Source organism: Euwallacea similis, chromosome 3 (genome assembly GCF_039881205.1).
Source record: "Euwallacea similis isolate ESF13 chromosome 3, ESF131.1, whole genome shotgun sequence".
Taxonomy (NCBI): Eukaryota; Metazoa; Arthropoda; class Insecta; order Coleoptera; family Curculionidae; genus Euwallacea; species Euwallacea similis.
The window spans coordinates 5,807,590-5,825,799 of NC_089611.1; the positions used below are offsets into that span (position 1 = coordinate 5,807,590).

The window sequence follows — 18,210 nt, forward strand, 5'->3', positions numbered from 1 at the left end:
TTTTTAACTATCAGTTTTATCTTCAGATTCAAGATCATTTCCCTTTGAGCAAAACGCAATAAAAATGACGGACTATTAAACGCCTGAGATCAGCAACTAACTCGTAAATTGTTTGACCATGGAACTTGTCAACAACCGCTGCTGCTGGCGGGTTAAGGTTACAGTATTGACATACTTTCTCCGAGAAAGGTCTCAGTCATCGTCGAGAATGGATAGCAGTGTCAGCAGTACGAGAAAGCAACCGTTTAAAGCCGATTTTTATGCAAGTTAGGGGAACGGGGGGTAATTTTTACCTCCTCAAGGTCTCTAGTTCCTGCAGACTAAAAGCGTCTTTCTACCAACGCATCATCAATGCATCACAACTGTTTACGCAACAAGGGAGGAAATGGCTACTTCTGCTCCGGCTGGTCTCTAATATTACTAGTAGAAAAAATGAAATGCAATTTCTTTAAAAATAAAATCTCGCTGATGCTCAGTTACTTCAAATTCACTACTTACTCTATTGGAGCCGGATTGAGGCAAAGATAACACGTTTCCCAGTAGGTCCAAAGACGAATAAATCTTGTCCGCACTTGCACTGCGCTCCTCTGGGCGGTATGCACGAAAAAGTGCTCCGGATATGGTGATTAAATTGCTTCCTTTACGCATCTTTTTGTTCAATTTGGATGATTTTAGATAGCATGACACACAGATCGTTCTTTACCAGAGGCGCGAGGTAGAACTCTGGTAAAAGTTTTTCGGTTAATCTGTCTGAACCTAGAGAGCATAATTTATTTTTTAACTTTAAATTTTAATTAATAAATTAAGGCCACATCCAACTGAGCGGGGTAACTGAGTCCAAATTCTGAAAATTAAGAGTTTAGCAATAGCTAATACTGGTGGGTCATTACCTCACGCTGGAATTTCCTAAATATTTAATTTCGACACCCTAAAAACCGGCATCAATTTCACTTTCCATATGAATATTCACGTGGAATTGTCCTAATAATCCAATTGCAAATAAATAAGCATTTCTTATTGTCAGGTATTCGATTATTGCAATATATTACAATACGATTATATTCACGTCACGCCTCAACTTTCATGAGATTGCGTGTGTAACCTTTATTAGCATAATTAAATTATATGATATGTTACAAACTACATGAAGCCATTCCATCTACCGGGCCAAACTCTGCTAAATTGAAATTATTCATTTTAACGTGACTTTCATCTCTGCGGCACCTCATAATGGCTTGAATAGGAATTAGCACAGAACTTGATGCCATCTGATCGAAACTTAAAATCTTTAATCATAACTTTAATGGTTTACAGGAGACGTTTACATGTAAGAACTTGCATAAACTTTCCGGAATGGATACATGAAAGGCAACTGGCAGCTGATTCTCAAAGCTGCCTTTTCCCATTTCATCACGTGCAGTCTTGAATCAATACAGAGTGGTTCAAAAGCACGAGCCGCTACTTCAAAGACGTATTCTACACATTAACATAAGATAAAATTTTGGGTACTTTTTTTTCTAAATAGTTTCTTAGGAAAGTTATGACGAATTAAAAATGGGGCCGCTAAAATGGTTTTTTGACCCTAATTGGCGGACGGGAAATCACGAAGTGTCGACATTTGCTATTATTGGATCTGGAATATTTTTACAAAGAGAAAATTTTTAAATAATCAGTGGCGTGACGTTTTGGGGGGTACGCATGCTTACTGTTTAATAGAATTTTTTTGTAATATAAAATTTTGGACATGATTTTTTAAAACCTATTTTTCTAGAAAACGGTAAATTTAAGCGAATTTGAGAAAAAGTACCTTTTTATCGTAAAAAAGGTTGCTTTTTATGAATACGGCATTTTCGTGTCAAAATTTTATATTACAAAAAAGTTTTAGCAAAAAATAAGCACATGTACGTCACGCCACTGGTTATTTAAAAATGTTCTTTTCTTAAAAATATCCCAGATCCAATTTTATGGCTACCTATCAAATTTCAACACTTCGTGACTTCCTGTTGACCAAAAAACACCTTTGCCTCATTTTTAAGTAGTCAGAACTTTTTTGAAAAACGATTTGGAAAAAAATTATTTAAACTTTTATCTTACATTAATGTGTAGAATACGCTCCTGAAATAGAGGCCGATATTTTTGAATCACACTGTATAAATACTTTCAAAGCATTTCAGCAAAATTGAAAAAAGTCCGACTTTAGTGTAACATCGCGAAAGTTCTTACCAACCGCCAGAATAACGGCAAAACATTAGCTTTCATAATGTAAACACGATCTACATAATGGTACGACACTGAGTACACAAAGGTAGCAACAGTCAAGTGAAAGAGAAATGTTAAAAAACCAAATGAACCGAGTGGTATTAAGATACTGACTGGTCAATTTTTAGACTCGAACGGAAATTTCTCTTTCGATAAATTTTACTCTCGGTCAAACCACGCTACTGAAAAGTCAAATTTGAGCTTCACCATCTGCAGGCTCTTCAGCCTTCTTATAAATTCGCTGGGATGTGTCTGTCTGCATCCAATTAGTGTGTAATCGCCAAATTACCGAAACGCGCGGATGAGAGTCGTTAACTCTAAAGAAGCACCGTCAATTTGGTTCTTCAGTTTCAAGGATTTTTTGCATCTTAAGTACCATCAAGAGCAACCAAAAAACAGTCAATTGCGAATATTGCTATTATGAGAAACAATAAGTGAAATCTTCATAAAGTTTTCTACGCTCTAGATACTTTTCGCACGGGGAAAAATGCGTTTAGTGCGCGCTGTGGTGAAAACTTCGATGACCAAAAATGTGATACTTTGTTTTGTGTTAATGGTTCTTGGATATTACGTTCGACATGTTGCCGGAACGGATAGTAACGAAATAAAAGGTAAATAATGACTAAGCACATGTGAGATATTAAGAGAAATGAGGTCTTTGCAAATGCTTAATAGGTGCTGTGCTAGGCGTCTATTCTCAGCTTTCTAAAGAAAATGTAAGATTGGCGAGATCCGCTTGACTTTTGAGCATCGCGTTATCACGGAATGGTAATACTATTAACTGTCGCAGAATTACAAGAAATACCGAAGATTACACTCCAACCAGGAATACCGCCACAATTTTAAGACCGAAAATAGGAAGGGCTCGTTTGAGCTCCGTTTTTCCTAAATATTATATAATTAAAAAAAAATAAACATATTAAATAAAACGTATCTCCAAAAATTTCAAGGAAGCAGTTTGCCTAGCAATGCGGAAGAAAAACGCAGAAATGTTTCAAATGTTTCTCAAACCCATAACAATACAAATCGCTCCAAAATAAGCAAACATTCATATAAGAATTTCCTGTAAGACATAAAACTATTGCGAATTCTTTATGGAAGACAACGAAGATGTAGCAAAATTGTCGCATTGTGTCTAAGAACCATATCGTTCATATGGTGCTTTTACTTTTTTTTATGAAATCCAGCTTTTAAACAATAGATTCGCAAATACGTGCGTAACATTATGGTTTGCAGTGCAGGTATTGAAAAATTGTAATTACGTATGGTATTGCATGGGTTTCACTTTTATAATACTTGCTATTTGCCGGTACGATCAATGAGGGGCCTAGTTTCGAAGATATTTTGAAACCCTAAAGGTGATTGCTTTTTTCGAGGCCTCCGTGTCCGAGATCTACCGTGAGCTTACTGAATATGCCTCATTTTTGTCAGCCTTAAACAATCTCATGATATTTCTTTAATAAGAAAATCCATGTCTGCCCTTTTGTCTAATTCTACTGTGTCGGCGAATATAAAACTTGGAAACGTTTTGAGGTGGTTAACTTTAGCATCAAGCTGATTTCTATGGAAATCAAGAATCTGACCAATACTCAGGGTCCATCTCAAGGCTTTTATGGCAATGAGAGTACAGCTAAAGTTGCTGGACATTTAGAATTTGGCCCTTAATAGCATATGTGTTTGGTAATTGTAAATCAATGCGAAGCTGTAATTTATAACCAACTAAGAGTACGACCATCAAAGTATCTTATTTACGCCCACATTGTATCGTTAAAATTTTTCGTTACATCACCCTTAAAATTCTGAAAAAAACTAAATAATTTTTTTTCAGGGGAAGAACCACCTAAAAAGAAAAAACTCTACTATGCCCCTCCAAAGCTGAGATTTTTCGATGAGATTGGATGTAAGTAAGAACTTTTAAATATTTTTTACACACTCACAGATAAAAATATTTAATATTTTATTTTAACTTATTTTTTTTGTTTTCTTTGGCATTTTTCGTTTTTTTTATGGCTAGATGCCTTGCACTAGAGTATTTTGCGTATGTTCTAATCAAATAAATTACAAGCTAAAGCTTTACAATGGACTCGTAGAAAAATTAATAAAACAACCTAATTTTGGTTATAACGTTTAATTAGAAAGAGTAGCAATAACGACAATATAACAATATTGTAAGACAAAAAAAAAATAACAATTTAGTATTTCTTCCTCTAGCTCTAGCGATAGTCTGAATGCTCCCAGGCATGCTCTGCAGAAGATTTTTAATAGTTTCTTGCGGAATTCAATTTCATTCTCCCTGTGCAGTAATTCTTAATTCTGCAATTGAGTTAGAAGCTGAATCTCGCACTCGAACACGTGGCTTCAGGATGGCCCATAGGTATTCTATGGGATTAGCATGAGAGCTTATTGGTGTCCACTCTAGCGTCTCAATTCCGACATCCTCAAGATACAGGGTCACTATTCTTGTGGCATGGACGCGGACATTATCAGGCATTAGCACAAAGTTATCGCATCCAATAAAGCCGACATAAGCTGAAACATACTCTTCAAGGATGTTGCGTATGTACCAGTCAGCATTCATTCTTAAATTTCCCTTAACAAGCTCCGTGCGATATTTCCAACTAATTCCACAAAGCATAATGAAACTGCCACCAAGGCTAATGTTTTGTACAAGATTACATTCTGAGAACCGTTCTCCAGATCTTCTGTATACTTAACCACGTCCATCTGATTTTAATAATTGTATTCTCGTTCCATCTGTGAAAAGGATTTTTCCCATTGATTTTCGTTCTAATTAGCAGAGGCTCTTGCAAATTGTAATCGTCTGATCGTGTTACATGGCATAAGCCTAGGAACTTTAGCAAGACGTTTCGGAGTTAAACCGATCTCTTTTAGACTTCTTATTACTGTTTTAATCCTTACGTTAATTTTGTCTAATAATAAGTAATTCATTTTTCAGATACGGAGCGGTAAGTGAGTGATTTCGCAAGCATTGTAATCTCAAATATTGGTCACCTTTTGGCATTGGACATCTTTTACGTCCTTGCTCAGGCCGCCTTTTGTATTGTCCAGCAGTTCTCATTGTATGTATAATAATGTTTTACCATACGAGGAACAGTCGATTGGTGGATATGCAATATCTTTTTGTCTGCTGCTTCCATTGGCTAAAGTAACAATTTTCACAGAAACTAACTCGCTCAGGCGCGTGGCATCTCATTCACCGAAACTACAGAAACAAGAAATAAATCACTGGAAATATCACTCTGAAAACAACAAATAACAGAGTACACTATGATACGTTTGTGTTATACTTGTAGTTTCTAACATTATTGCTTATTCAGCTATAAGAGCTATCTCTAATCATTATTCTGTCCAAAATAAATTAAATTATGCATAAAACTTTTAAATGCAAGGCATCTAATAATAAAAAACACAAAAAGTGTTAAAATACACAACAAAGGAAACAAAAAAATTAAAATCCTGACTGACTGAATATTTTTGTCTGAGTGTATTAATGGGAATACCTTTAACACAAAATTAGTTAAATCCTTAATTTTAGTATAAAGATGAAGTGGAACCTAACAACATTTTCGATGCAAAATCGGCTAGTCGTATTCTGTGTTCGTTTCGGTTCTTACATAACGGACGGCGGCCGTTGTTACCGCGTCTATTTTGAGATATGTTGAATGTAAATAGCAGCATCGCATAATGAAAGTAATTAACATTAACGGGACTCTTAGGGAGAATGTCCAAGATAAGAATGTTTAAAGCGGTATATACACAATTTTAAATGTTCTGAGGCTTTTAGCTCGCCTCCATAGCAAACTTCCCGGAAACATTCTTTTTTAAATCATTCGCATTAAAGCGAGACGGCTAATTAATTGCTGAAAAGTAGGCAAAAATTAGCTGGAAATTATGAAAATTTAATATGGTACCTACGAGAATTTTTTCCTATGTTATCTTTTGTATTTTGATGGAAAATCTAGCTATCGATTGGAAAGGTGTCCTTGTAATGCCTAGGAATTGATATATTCGGTTTTCCGTACCGGACTTCTCAGGTTGCTCTTAATTATCAGATAAACATTAAATGTCCGTGGTTAACAAAACGGATCTCCTTAACCGACTAATGATTTCGGAATGCCAAAACAATATCGCAACATAAGTAAAAGTGAAAGCCTTTCGCCGTAGAAAATCCAAACATAATGTAAGTATTTGGTGGTAATTTAAGAAGCTTTCACTATCAGCTTTAAATGCTTCGAATGATTTTTGTAATATTGTTAATTAAGGATTAATACAGAGAGTTGCATTGTGTTTACGCCAAAAAGTTGAGGAGAAATTTGCAACCGTTTAAATTTGATTTCCTTTTGATTAAGTTTTTTGGGGACAAGCAGAAAATTTTTGCACTATAGTAACTGGAAGCAAAATATATAAACTAATTACGTATACTTCCCTTTGACGACGTTCATTCATCGACTTGACTGGCAAATATTTTATCATCACATATCTGAGTTTTCTATTCATCCATGCTTCTATCAGGTATCTAATGGCTTTACTGCTATGGGGAACGCTTAACGAATTGAGTTTTTAACTTGTAATAATTCTTCTATGGGTCATTAAGCAGGTATAGCGAACATTTCTTGCTAATTACAATCGCATTAGCCAGCAGGCTGTTTGCGGACAATATATTGTCAATTAGATCAATGCATTATCTTGCCCTCCATTTCCAGTACAATGGTGAGATTTCCTTATAGTACGTGGTCAAATGTGTGTGGTAACGGTACCGCTCGAAATACCAGATGATTTTCTAGGATGTGTACAATAAAAATGTTTTTTTTTCTTTTTTGTTACGTGCACGGTTAAACTACACGATTTTTCCTGATCTCTGTTTTAACAATTCATGCACCGGGACAATTTAGGCCCCGATCTCAATGATCCCGGCCATTATTTTAGCTGTGAAAATCCCGGGATTAGACAATGTAAACCCTGGGGGTATTCGAGATTAAAAATGTAACGTTTTTCTCCGGTTCTCCATCAGGAATTTACGCTATATTATTCATTATGTTCCGTTTTTTTTTTGTCATATTTACTAAGTAGACTGACGGGGATTCTCAAATATTGCAAAGGAAAACGATTTATAAGATGAAGTTTGTTTGTTATTCCACTGCCGCTTGAACTCTCTTAGTTGATCCCTAAAATCTACAAGGTTATCATTGTTTCGTGGTATAGACTTATTTTTTTCTAGTCTATCTCTCATCGCTAATTTGAACTAAACGTTTGATGAATTCTAGGAGTTATGGGAAAATGATCGATGTTATTTTTCATGTATATCTGCGAAACAAAAAGCCATACATATATCTTAAGAAGTGAATGAAAAAGTAGCTTTGTACATTAGCTCATGGACTAAAGACAAGAAAATAAATTCACTGCTTTCACTTACCGCAGACGACTTACCGAACCATAACAAACGCCACTCGAATCGTCTTCATATGGTTTCGTTTCCGTCAAGGTACTCTCGATGGAAAGTCCTCAACTTCTTCGGTAGTTTCATTTTCAGTCGGGGAGCAGACGGCTATTAGTGATCCAGATGAGAGCGACGTAGTGTAGTTGGTGGTGTGATCAGTGGGGGTTGATCCGATATACAAAATTCTTGCGAATTCTTCTGGTAATATCTGTAATTTGCATTGAGAATTTTAAAGCAGAGACTAATTATTAAACGTAATAATTTTTCTTGTTAGGAAAATTATGGGGAAATCCGTCAAAAGTTGCAGGGTCACATCGCATATAAACTTTGTGATTGTAGTGATAGTGATTATAACCACTGTGATAAGCAACGTCAGGACGTTACCCAATGAGAAGCAAGCTCAGGAACTGTTGTTGTTGGATAGTTTAGGAAAGAGGGGTGCTGTGAGCACTGGAAGCCATGATTCCCTTATGGAAATGCTGGGGAGAAGTGAGTGTTATTTAATTTTATCCTACCACAATATATACTGGATGATTCATTAACAATGGACAACCGAACGCTGCAGATACTGCACGTTAAATGATAATGATTGGAGAAAATATGCCTTGTCCGAAAGTTAATAATTTCGGATATATACATGGTGATGAAAGTTAAAATTTTAATTCATTTTTTTGCCATTATTCTGAAAATGTCTAGGTTGGACACTTGAAAATTTGTAAAATTATAAAGTTTTTATAAGTGTTTTTTAAGTCACAAATAATATACATAAGTTTTGCAATTTCTGCGTTGCTAATAAAAAGATCCACTCATGATCAATTTTATAGAATTTACAGTTAATAACTTTTTACCCTATATGTCTAATATGAAATTTGATTCAAAATCTAAAAGAGCAGTCATTCTTCCATTAATTATGTATTCTTGTTTTATTTCTATATTTCGATCTGTTTTCGAGAAAAATCTATTTAAAGAACACGATATTTAAATTTCATAATACGAGAAATTAAAAGCGAAATAAACCAAGTGTATTTTCATTTTCTAGAACACATAAAAATTAAAGAAATGATTTAAAGTAATTGTTGAAAGTGTCCACCATTAACATTGATTCGCTTTACACAGCGTTTTCTAAGAGAATTCCGAGTTTGGAATAACTTAGTGAGATTGCCTCTGATTTCATTGGCAGTGATTTGTATTACTTCCCACAACTCTTCATTCGCACCAATAGGTTCTTTGTAAACGATATTTTTCTTTCGAGATCGAATAGGAAAATCGAGAGAATTAAAGTCCGGATTTCTGGGTGGCCAAGTAAAAATGTTTTTACGACGCTTTGAAAAAACTGTATCTAAATATGCATGCATCGGCCGAGTAAAAAACTGATTTTCTCGAAAATAAATCGAGATATCGAAATAAAAAAAGAATATATAATTAATCAAAATATGATTATTCTTTCAGGGTTTTAATCAAATTTCACCTTAAATATACAAGATAAAAACTTATTGACTGTAAATTCTGTAAAATTGGCTATAATTGGAACCCTTTATTAGCAACGCGAAAATTGCAAAACGTATCGTATCCGTCATAGAAAAAAAAACATAACTTTACAAATTTTCAAGTGTATTCCTTAGATATTTTTAGAATAATAGCAAAAAATGAATTAACATTTTAACTTTCGACACCCTGTATTTATCCGAAATTATTAGCTTTCGGAGAAGGCATATTTTCTCCCCTCGTCACCATCTTACGTGTGGTATCTCCAGCTTTCGGTTGCCCCATTGTTAAGGAATCACCCTGTATAATTATGAAACAAAAAATGACTTGAAAAATGGTAATCATTGATTGAAAAAAAAAGCACGGCAAAATGTATTATTCAGTAATATGATAATTAGGTATTCCACTCGAGACTTTACTCATACTAATTATCTCAGATACCCTGTTGAGTAAATCGCCTTTAAGTTCGGCTCATCAGATACCTTTTAACTAACGGACGACCTTCAAAGGTAGATTAATTTATCATCGAAACTTTCTTCTTTAAGACGCCAAATATGCAAATTTTATGCAGAAATATATGAAAAACGACAGAGAATATTTAGTATTTTACATCAGAATTCAAGTGTAATAATTCTTCTAGCTTGAGTAGTTAACTGCGCTGCGACCAGCATTAACTAATAACTAAAACTAAAATTATTAAGTAAGCTAGGAATCAACTGCAGCATTTTCATAAATTTCTGATATTCATAAATTACCTTTTAATAACTACCTTCTGTATGAGTTAGTCACATAAACACGGGCATAATGGCATTTTTAATTACCCTATATGTATAATCTGTTACTTTCTTAGTTCAGATTACATCTACCTGAATGCCATTTATGTTACGACTGCTGGTTCTTCAATGTCCTGCCAAACTGCGTATGAAGTAATTCGCAGTCAAGACTAAACCGTCACTTAAAGTATCTTTGTCAACTACGAAGGCCTTTCAAATAGTTGTGCTTGAACTAGCGCTTAAGCTGTAGTTTAAGTTCCAAAACCCTTCATCTAACAATTAGTTGTTAACTGACAGCTATCGCTCCCCATCTGAACATTGAAAAACTAGTCCTTATTCGTCCTGATTGAAAATATCATAATTTCAACAAATTTTCTTTTCTTTTCAGTGATTCCCCAGTCATGCCGCTATCGAGGGGTCAAATATGAATGTGGACTCAGTATATCCTGTGTTCTAGGGGGAGGAAGACCCCTAGACCTTTGCTCAGGGGGTATGATATGGGCATGCTGCGTCGATAGAGAGTCATCAGATACAACACAGGGATCAACACCTAGTCATCATTCTGACGTAGGTGTCCTACATAATGCTAGTAAGTTTTATAGATGTTGAAAATGGTCTTAAGTTATTCCTATGCATATGCAGTGACGATACTTCAGAATAAGTTGTCTATTGAAGAACCAAGTTAAGCCTATATGACATTAAGTAACGCTCAATTGAGCTGGTTTACTCCAATGGCCAATAATCATATTGGCGTGTGTCTGTAGTGTTGTGAAGAGCCATGGTGCACCAGTTGAGTAACGCATTTCAAATTAACCATCAGTATTCTAATGCCTTTTGAGATTACAACATTTGAGCCTTAAATCTCCTCTATCTCCTCTTTAGAAATATTATCCCCCCTGGACGAAAATATGGCCAAGGACATAGTTTCCCTTACATAACTCCTGCACGGCCCTGTAAGCGGGCTGCGGTAATAAAAATAAAATCTGCAAAGATTTATGAACGTTTTATTTTCACTCTACATGACAAAAACGGCGTTTGTCTTTATTTAAGAGCGAAATGCTATTGAAGCTAAAACTGGGAGATGCAAAAGTGGAGCAACTCCTTGCGGCATATACTACATTCTCCCACACGGTAATTTAATAATAAATTACATTATTAAGGTCCCTAGAGCAGTATTACGACTTCGCATAATGAAGTTAGCATAGTCGCTCAAGTGGAATGTATTCCGTTATAAATCAAGAGTAAAACGCAGCTATGTGTTAACTGCATCTATTTGCACGTAAATAGGAGAATATCATATTGCGATTGCTTTTGCTTGATGCATAGTCTGTGGGTTGATTAAGTATACGGTGATTGCATCTAATTTGAAAGATCAATTTCCATCATACTGAGTCGAGTTTTCGAGATTTCTTCCATAATTATTTTGGGTTCTGTAACGTCCACGATAACTCGAGAATTACGAGTTTTAGAAATTAGGAATGCATTTCAGGAAAATTATTTGATAAACACTGGGTGGTCCAAAAAAGTGTCGCAAATCTAAATTTTGCTGTAAAAAATGAAAACCGCCTTGTCTAGCCCTGCCAGGTAACCTTGCACATACAAACTACATAAACTAATGTATAGTAATGACTAACATTCATCACCGAAAAAATTTAACCTTTACCTACATTTCCAGTCTTTTGTACGCTATCGTGATGTAATACATAATAATTGAGCTTTTTCAATCATGACGCTAACTGTTATATTTTTCTAACCCATCACTTAACATCCAAGATCATGATGTTTATCATCTAGTTAGTATCTACCCTCAAGAAGAGAGTTTCGAAGAAAACCATCCAGAATTAAACAACGTGGATAGGCCTGCATTTACTAACCTTCACAACAGGTAAGTTTATTTTATTAGTTGGCAATAGAAATCACTGAATGCATCTTATAATATGTGACCAAATTTGAACAAAGAGAAATTGTAATAACAAGGGATGAAAACTGGATCGGACCGTTGATCTATGTTGCACCTTTTGCCGAATTTTCTTGTGCGACTGCAGGTATTTGTCAGTGCGAAGCAGCAAATAATTAATAAATTATGCTTTTCAACTATTTATATATAGTACATTTGTATATGCATAAATAGCAGTTGATGGTTACCAGAAAACACTACAATACGTTCATGAACCATGAATAAAACCTGAAATTCGATGGACGACTTAAGTAAGCTTCGTTAAGCAAATCGACCGACCCGATATTACAAATATTATATAAAATTTAACAAACAATAACCACTAATAAACTAACAATCAACGTATTTCATAAACAGTAAACCGTTAGTCGGTCATCATCATCATCATGAAACGGACTACAGTCCAGGGCCGGGCCATCCTAAGCCGAACCTCAATGGTCTAATTTATCCAGTGAACGTTTATAGTAGGCCTGTATCTCATCATCATAATGAAGGGTTTAACCATCAAGAAGATTATGATTCTACCCAGATGTCTACATTGGGGTATATTGAACCATATGGGAACATCGGTAATTGTTTTGTTTAGTTAGATGGGTGACTGTACTTCAAGCACTTATTTTTCACGTACGTAGTTGGCTGCACAATGACATTTCGAATTAATACTTTTAAGTATTTTTGTTAGTTTTTAGTTGAACTGTAATTGGAGAATCAAATGTAAATTTTTTTCTTTAGTGAGTGTGGTAAAGATACCTTTAAGTAGCTAGAAGAGCCAGAATATGCCTTTTATTTGTTCATAAGTAACTTTTGCAGCAACGGAAAAATTCTGTATGCAAACCTCGGTTACCCGATAAATACGTAATAGAACATTTTATAGAAAATTGGTACTTAAAGTCACCCACAGAATGTAAAATGAAGTAAATTCTTGCGTATTTCGGTTGAAATAATTTTTGGTATGTAGTAGAGGAAACGTAAACTTAGGACGTCTAAGATCGAATTCATACCTAATTTCAACTAGTAATTGTAGGTACCTTGACCTCTTAAGGTGTTTCTTGTGCCTAAACTTGTAACTTTCAGATTTGAGACAAAGATTTTTTTCTGAATTGATGTATGTTTGTCAATGTATTCCACCTGACGGAAACTTCTTCTCTTGAAGTAGAAAATGTATAGTGGAATCTGAAACGAAACAGACCTGTATTTCGAACCAAATATTTCTACACGTGTGAAAAGTGGTAATATGGGCACTGGATGTGTTATAATAATCATTTATCTTCTATTTGATTAAAAAGAGCTGTTTATGATACTGTTTTATGGCCATAAACTGACTCATTATAGACCTAATACAATGAAGCAAGCGCCATTATGACACATTTTTATCTTCTTAATAAAATGGCGGAACATTTCTGGTTTTTCACTAAATAAAGAGTTGTGACTGGTAATAAAAGGTTCACATTTCCCTCTCTTCATTTACTTTCGTAGATTTATCTGTTAGCTAAACCTAAATTTTCCTCGAATATCTTATTTACGAAGTATTCGATACATATATAGATATTCTCAATATTAGTTTGCAATCGAAGAAAAAGACGTTTCAATAAAATTAAGGTAGTCCTTTAAGCCGAGATTACAAAATAAACATAAGCACAGAAACTTCCAGTTCGCAGCAATGCATGTAATCAGTGCTTTGATTGGAAATCAGACTCATTACGTTCAGTGAACTGTATGATCGAGTAAATTTAGTGCAGATTCTGAGAGAGTTTCCAAGAACTTTGATGTGAAGATATTTCACTGAATGGCGATAAACTAAGGAAATTCAAAATGACGTATAAAATTGCGATTTGAATAAACGTTGGAAGAAAAATAGCTTTCCACAATTGAAATGCAATCAAATTTTCTTGATAATATAATAAATGAAAACAATCGCGTATTCTACTAAACCATCAACTAGAGCATATGTCGGAAGAAGATTGTGAACATTCTTCATGGTTAAGAAATGTAAATATATTATCAAAACATAGAAAGATAAACTAACGAATTTACTATTACTCGACTGCATCTCTAAATTTCTATATCTCGACTGCCTATTTTTTACTCTTGCCTTTCCTTCCCCGTTCCTGAGGCACAGCCTAGACTTAAAGGAGATTCCCCGACACTTCGTCTTTTGGCAGGAGCGGTAGTAATAATCTCGTGTGACAGTGTTTCATCTTTAAATGGCTTTGTTAATTTGCCCATCGTTATCGTATTATTAACTCTAATACCATAATACTAAAACTTATAAACTACTAAATTGAATATATATTCTTATCGCTAATCCACAAACAGTATCTTGATAATATGGCGAACGCAATCTGTATAGTTTGCTGTACTCTTCGAATGTAGAAACAACACGCACTGCTTGTGATACGCTAAAATACTGAACATGCAGTATACATCTGTTTATAAATCATGCGACATTCTTTTGTGCAAAATTTAAACCACCTATAGGTCAATTTGGTAGGTAAAGGCAGGACAAATCTGAAGATCACTTCTAAATTGAGAATGCCTTGCTTGATTCATACAATTGACCTTGAAAAGCACAATCATTTGCTCCACAATTCACACCTCTTTTGATTTCATTCGGCTCGATTCTGTTCTAGCAAATTCCTATCCAGAATTTTTTTTTCAGGTTGCGGAGAGTTTCAAACTAGATCCAACCGGATAGTAGGTGGACACTCCACTGGATTTGCTTCTCATCCATGGCAAGTGGCCCTCATCAAAACTGGGTTCATGACTAAGAAATTGGCTTGTGGTGGTGCCTTATTAAACGAAAGGTGGATCATTACTGCAGCACACTGTGTGGCTACGTAAGTAACATAAAGTTTTGAAAGCAAAGTTGCTTCTAAACGTGGTTGATTGTCAAAAATTACTTAAGAAATTTGAAGAATGAAACAAGTTTGAATGTAAATTATTGACCAATTTTTTATTCTCAATTGAATGTCTATTACAGCACAACGAACGGAAATATCAGAATACGCCTTGGCGAGTGGGATGTCCAAGATCGGGATCCGACTGAAACTTATCCCTTTGAGGAATACTCGGTAAGACTGAATATTTTTTTTATATTATTGTTTACGATATTACAGTAGGAAGTTCGATAAAGTTTCATGAAATAAGTAACATTTGAAATATGAATTATGAATAGTCAGACACTAGAAAATTTAATTTTAATATTAATGTTTGCTTTAGGTCGAAAGAAAGGAAGTTCATCCAGCTTATTCACCGACTGATTTCAAAAATGATGTGGCTTTAGTGAAGTTAAACAAGAAAGTGAGATTTCGACAGCACATTATTCCGGTGTGCCTGCCATCTCCTACGGTAAGCTAATATCAATTAAATATCACATATAAGGTAAAAAAAATCGATAATGCGTCGTGTATTGAAGCGCTAAATTTATCCCAAGACAAAGTAAAAATTAATTTCTTAAAGGCGACTACCGATTTATTGTTTTCTATCACCTTTGGTGAGCGTGCCATGTCGCTTGCCATACGTCCACGAATTTATGTCTCTCTATCGTCGCATTGAAACATTTCCATCAACGATCAACCAAATCGATAAGACCAAAAAGGGCTGATCAGTTTTCTTCCAATTTCCAGATAAAATTACCAGGAAGAATGGCTACAGTAGCTGGATGGGGACGCACTCGTCATGGACAGGCAACTGTTCCTTCTATTCTACAAGAAGTAGATGTGGAAGTCATCACAAATGACCGGTGTCAAAAATGGTTCAGGGCTGCGGGGAGAAGGGAAACCATCCATGACGTTTTTTTATGTGCCGGGTATAAAGAGGTGTGGATCATTTTTTCAATAAATATTCCCTTGTTTTATATTTTTTGTAAAGTTGGCCCACATAGTTTTTTTCCATTAAAAAAAAAAATTTCATCTTTAGGGTGGAAGGGACAGTTGCCAAGGCGATTCAGGCGGCCCTTTGACCTTATCCCTCGACGGTAGGAAAACTCTTATAGGACTCGTATCTTGGGGAATTGGATGTGGTCGGGAGCATTTACCTGGAGTCTATACGAATATTCAGAAATTTGTACCCTGGATAGATAAAGTGATGCAACCATAATAAGCCATGTGATTATTGCAATAAGTTTATTCATCGCATTTTATGCAGCGCCTCCTACAAGGAAGTTGTTTTATCAGGTGCACAAGGAACCAATTTTCAATTACCATATACTGACATAATAGTTTTATCACATAGTTATCGATCCACCTGCTAACATACCTCAAAATAGAACAGGAGGACCAGGAAAAAATACTCTTTGAGTAATATAATAAATATCATATAATTCTCAACATAAACTGAATTAACTTTTTTATTTATTTTGTTACATTGTTATGATAGTGTTAAGTATTTAATAACTTATTGAAAATCATTTTGTTTCGTGCCAATGTGATAAAGACCATAAACACGTTTTAGCTTTAGACATTAGTTCTCACTATCGATGGCCCAGACGTACAGATTGTTCCTAAATATCACGTACATACGGAAGGAGGTAAATCTCTTCCTTATTTCTTGACAAAAACTTCATATAAAAATAGCCCGCAAATGCTTCGTTACTTATCTACAGGGTGTCCAAGTTAAAAGATAAAAAGTGAATACCGTTAGTGAGTTCCGAAATCGAATATTAAATGCATTTGAACCCGTAAGAAATTTTCCGAGGGTATTCAAAATAATACGGGTATCAATGAGAAGGGTGGATGTATGTATAAGAGTTGGAGGGAGTTACTTTCAACAGTTGCTGTAATATAGTTTCATTGTTAATGTTATTATTATTACTGTTTAGGTTATTATTTAGGGTCATTCCGGTTTTAATTTTAACAGGTAGTTTCACATAAATTCTCAAAATTCTTAAAAATAGAGGATTATCTATAATAAATGATTGCTAAATAATAAATAAAATAAATTTTAATTTTATCTGGCGAATTACAGAAAATCGTTTTTTATTTATTTTTTCTTGATAACCGATACAGACATGAAAAAATTGCAAGAAACTAAAGTTTTTAAACAAAATAAAAAAGTCACTTAGTATTTTAGAATCTATCATCAGCACATCGCAAAAATGTTCAGGCAGAAATAAGAGGGATGACCCCTGAAAAAATATTACCCTGCAGATTATTACAACCATTTGATATGCCCAATGATGTAAGTCCTAAAGCGTAAACTATATTCAAAATTTTAGCTAAATATCTCAAAAACTGCAGGAGCTATATAGAAAAAGCCGAAAAAATTCCAAAATTTGAATACCCTGTTGATAGTTAACAAAGCGTTTGTGGACTTATGTTTATGTGAACTTTTAGTCTTGAAATAAGTTAAAGAATTACCTCCCCTCCGTGTGTACATGATATTTAGGAACGCTCTGTATATTAGAAGTTTAAAATTCATTAGCAGCAATAGCATACAACTTCATATAGCGTTCAACGGAGGGCATACAAAAAAGCTTAGGAAGTAAAAATATAATACTATTGTACAGAACTGTTTTTACCTTGATAATTTTAGTGATTAAATACGTTTTCTACCACCCCAGCCTAATTAAATCCCGTGTAAAATAATCTAATTAAATTTACTGTACTATACAAGACACCTATACTTTAATTTCTATAAGGCCGTCCTATTCACAATAATTATTAAGCCAAATGTACTCAATTTGGACAAAAAAGGAGTTACAAGTGACAAAAACAAGCGTCCATTATTTTTCATCATCTATTCATCTATACATATCCATGTGCATCATTGGCAAAATGTTCCTCGATACTCATCATCACCGGATCGGAGTCCCTAACCGATATTAAATTTAAAAGGATTGTAAGTGCCTTTGTTTACGTAAAACATACTCAGCTGTTGTTTAGGGATGCTTTGATATGTTTCCAGATTTTCATTAACCGATAACATTCTTCAAGTTCTTCGTTAGAGCGTTTGTTCTGACTTCTTACCGGAACCCAAGCTTCATCAATCAAGGTGTATAATCACATTTATATTATAAACAAAAATCTATCGCAAAAAGCAGATTAATCAAACATTCTAATTGGCACCAGATCCAACATCAATTCTGGTTCTTAATGATCTGTCAAATAGTGTTCAAACCTACTAGTCACCGCAGGCCTTAACGAGCTCTCGCACTCGAAATAAGGGGTACCATGTGTAAACAAAAAGACATTCATCTCCAACGCGACAGTACCCAGTAGCACCGCCGATATACCGTGGGTTCCTAGACAAGGAACACCGGTGTCGATGTCGTCTTCGTC

At 34.8% G+C, this 18,210-nt stretch overlaps 1 protein-coding gene across 7 annotated transcripts; it reads left to right on the forward strand.

Moving 5' to 3' along the window:
* Positions 1 to 38: 38 nt before the first annotated feature.
* On the forward strand, positions 39 to 16,173 carry LOC136419813 (serine proteinase stubble). Of its 7 annotated transcripts, none has more exons than XM_066406374.1 (10): positions 39 to 282; positions 4,088 to 4,159; positions 10,364 to 10,564; positions 11,770 to 11,860; positions 12,290 to 12,501; positions 14,592 to 14,769; positions 14,913 to 15,003; positions 15,152 to 15,280; positions 15,559 to 15,750; positions 15,851 to 16,173. In XM_066406374.1, exons 1-10 carry the CDS (start codon positions 261 to 263, stop codon positions 16,028 to 16,030), a joined length of 1,368 nt encoding a protein of 455 aa, XP_066262471.1. In that variant the 5' UTR covers positions 39 to 260; the 3' UTR covers positions 16,031 to 16,173. The 7 variants fall into 7 exon arrangements, with proteins under 7 accessions (XP_066262471.1, XP_066262470.1, XP_066262473.1 ...); XM_066406373.1 differs by lacking the exon at positions 39 to 282 and adding an exon at positions 2,438 to 2,870; XM_066406371.1 differs by lacking the exons at positions 39 to 282; positions 4,088 to 4,159 and adding exons at positions 7,733 to 7,918; positions 7,992 to 8,206.
* Positions 16,174 to 18,210: the final 2,037 nt, after the last annotated feature.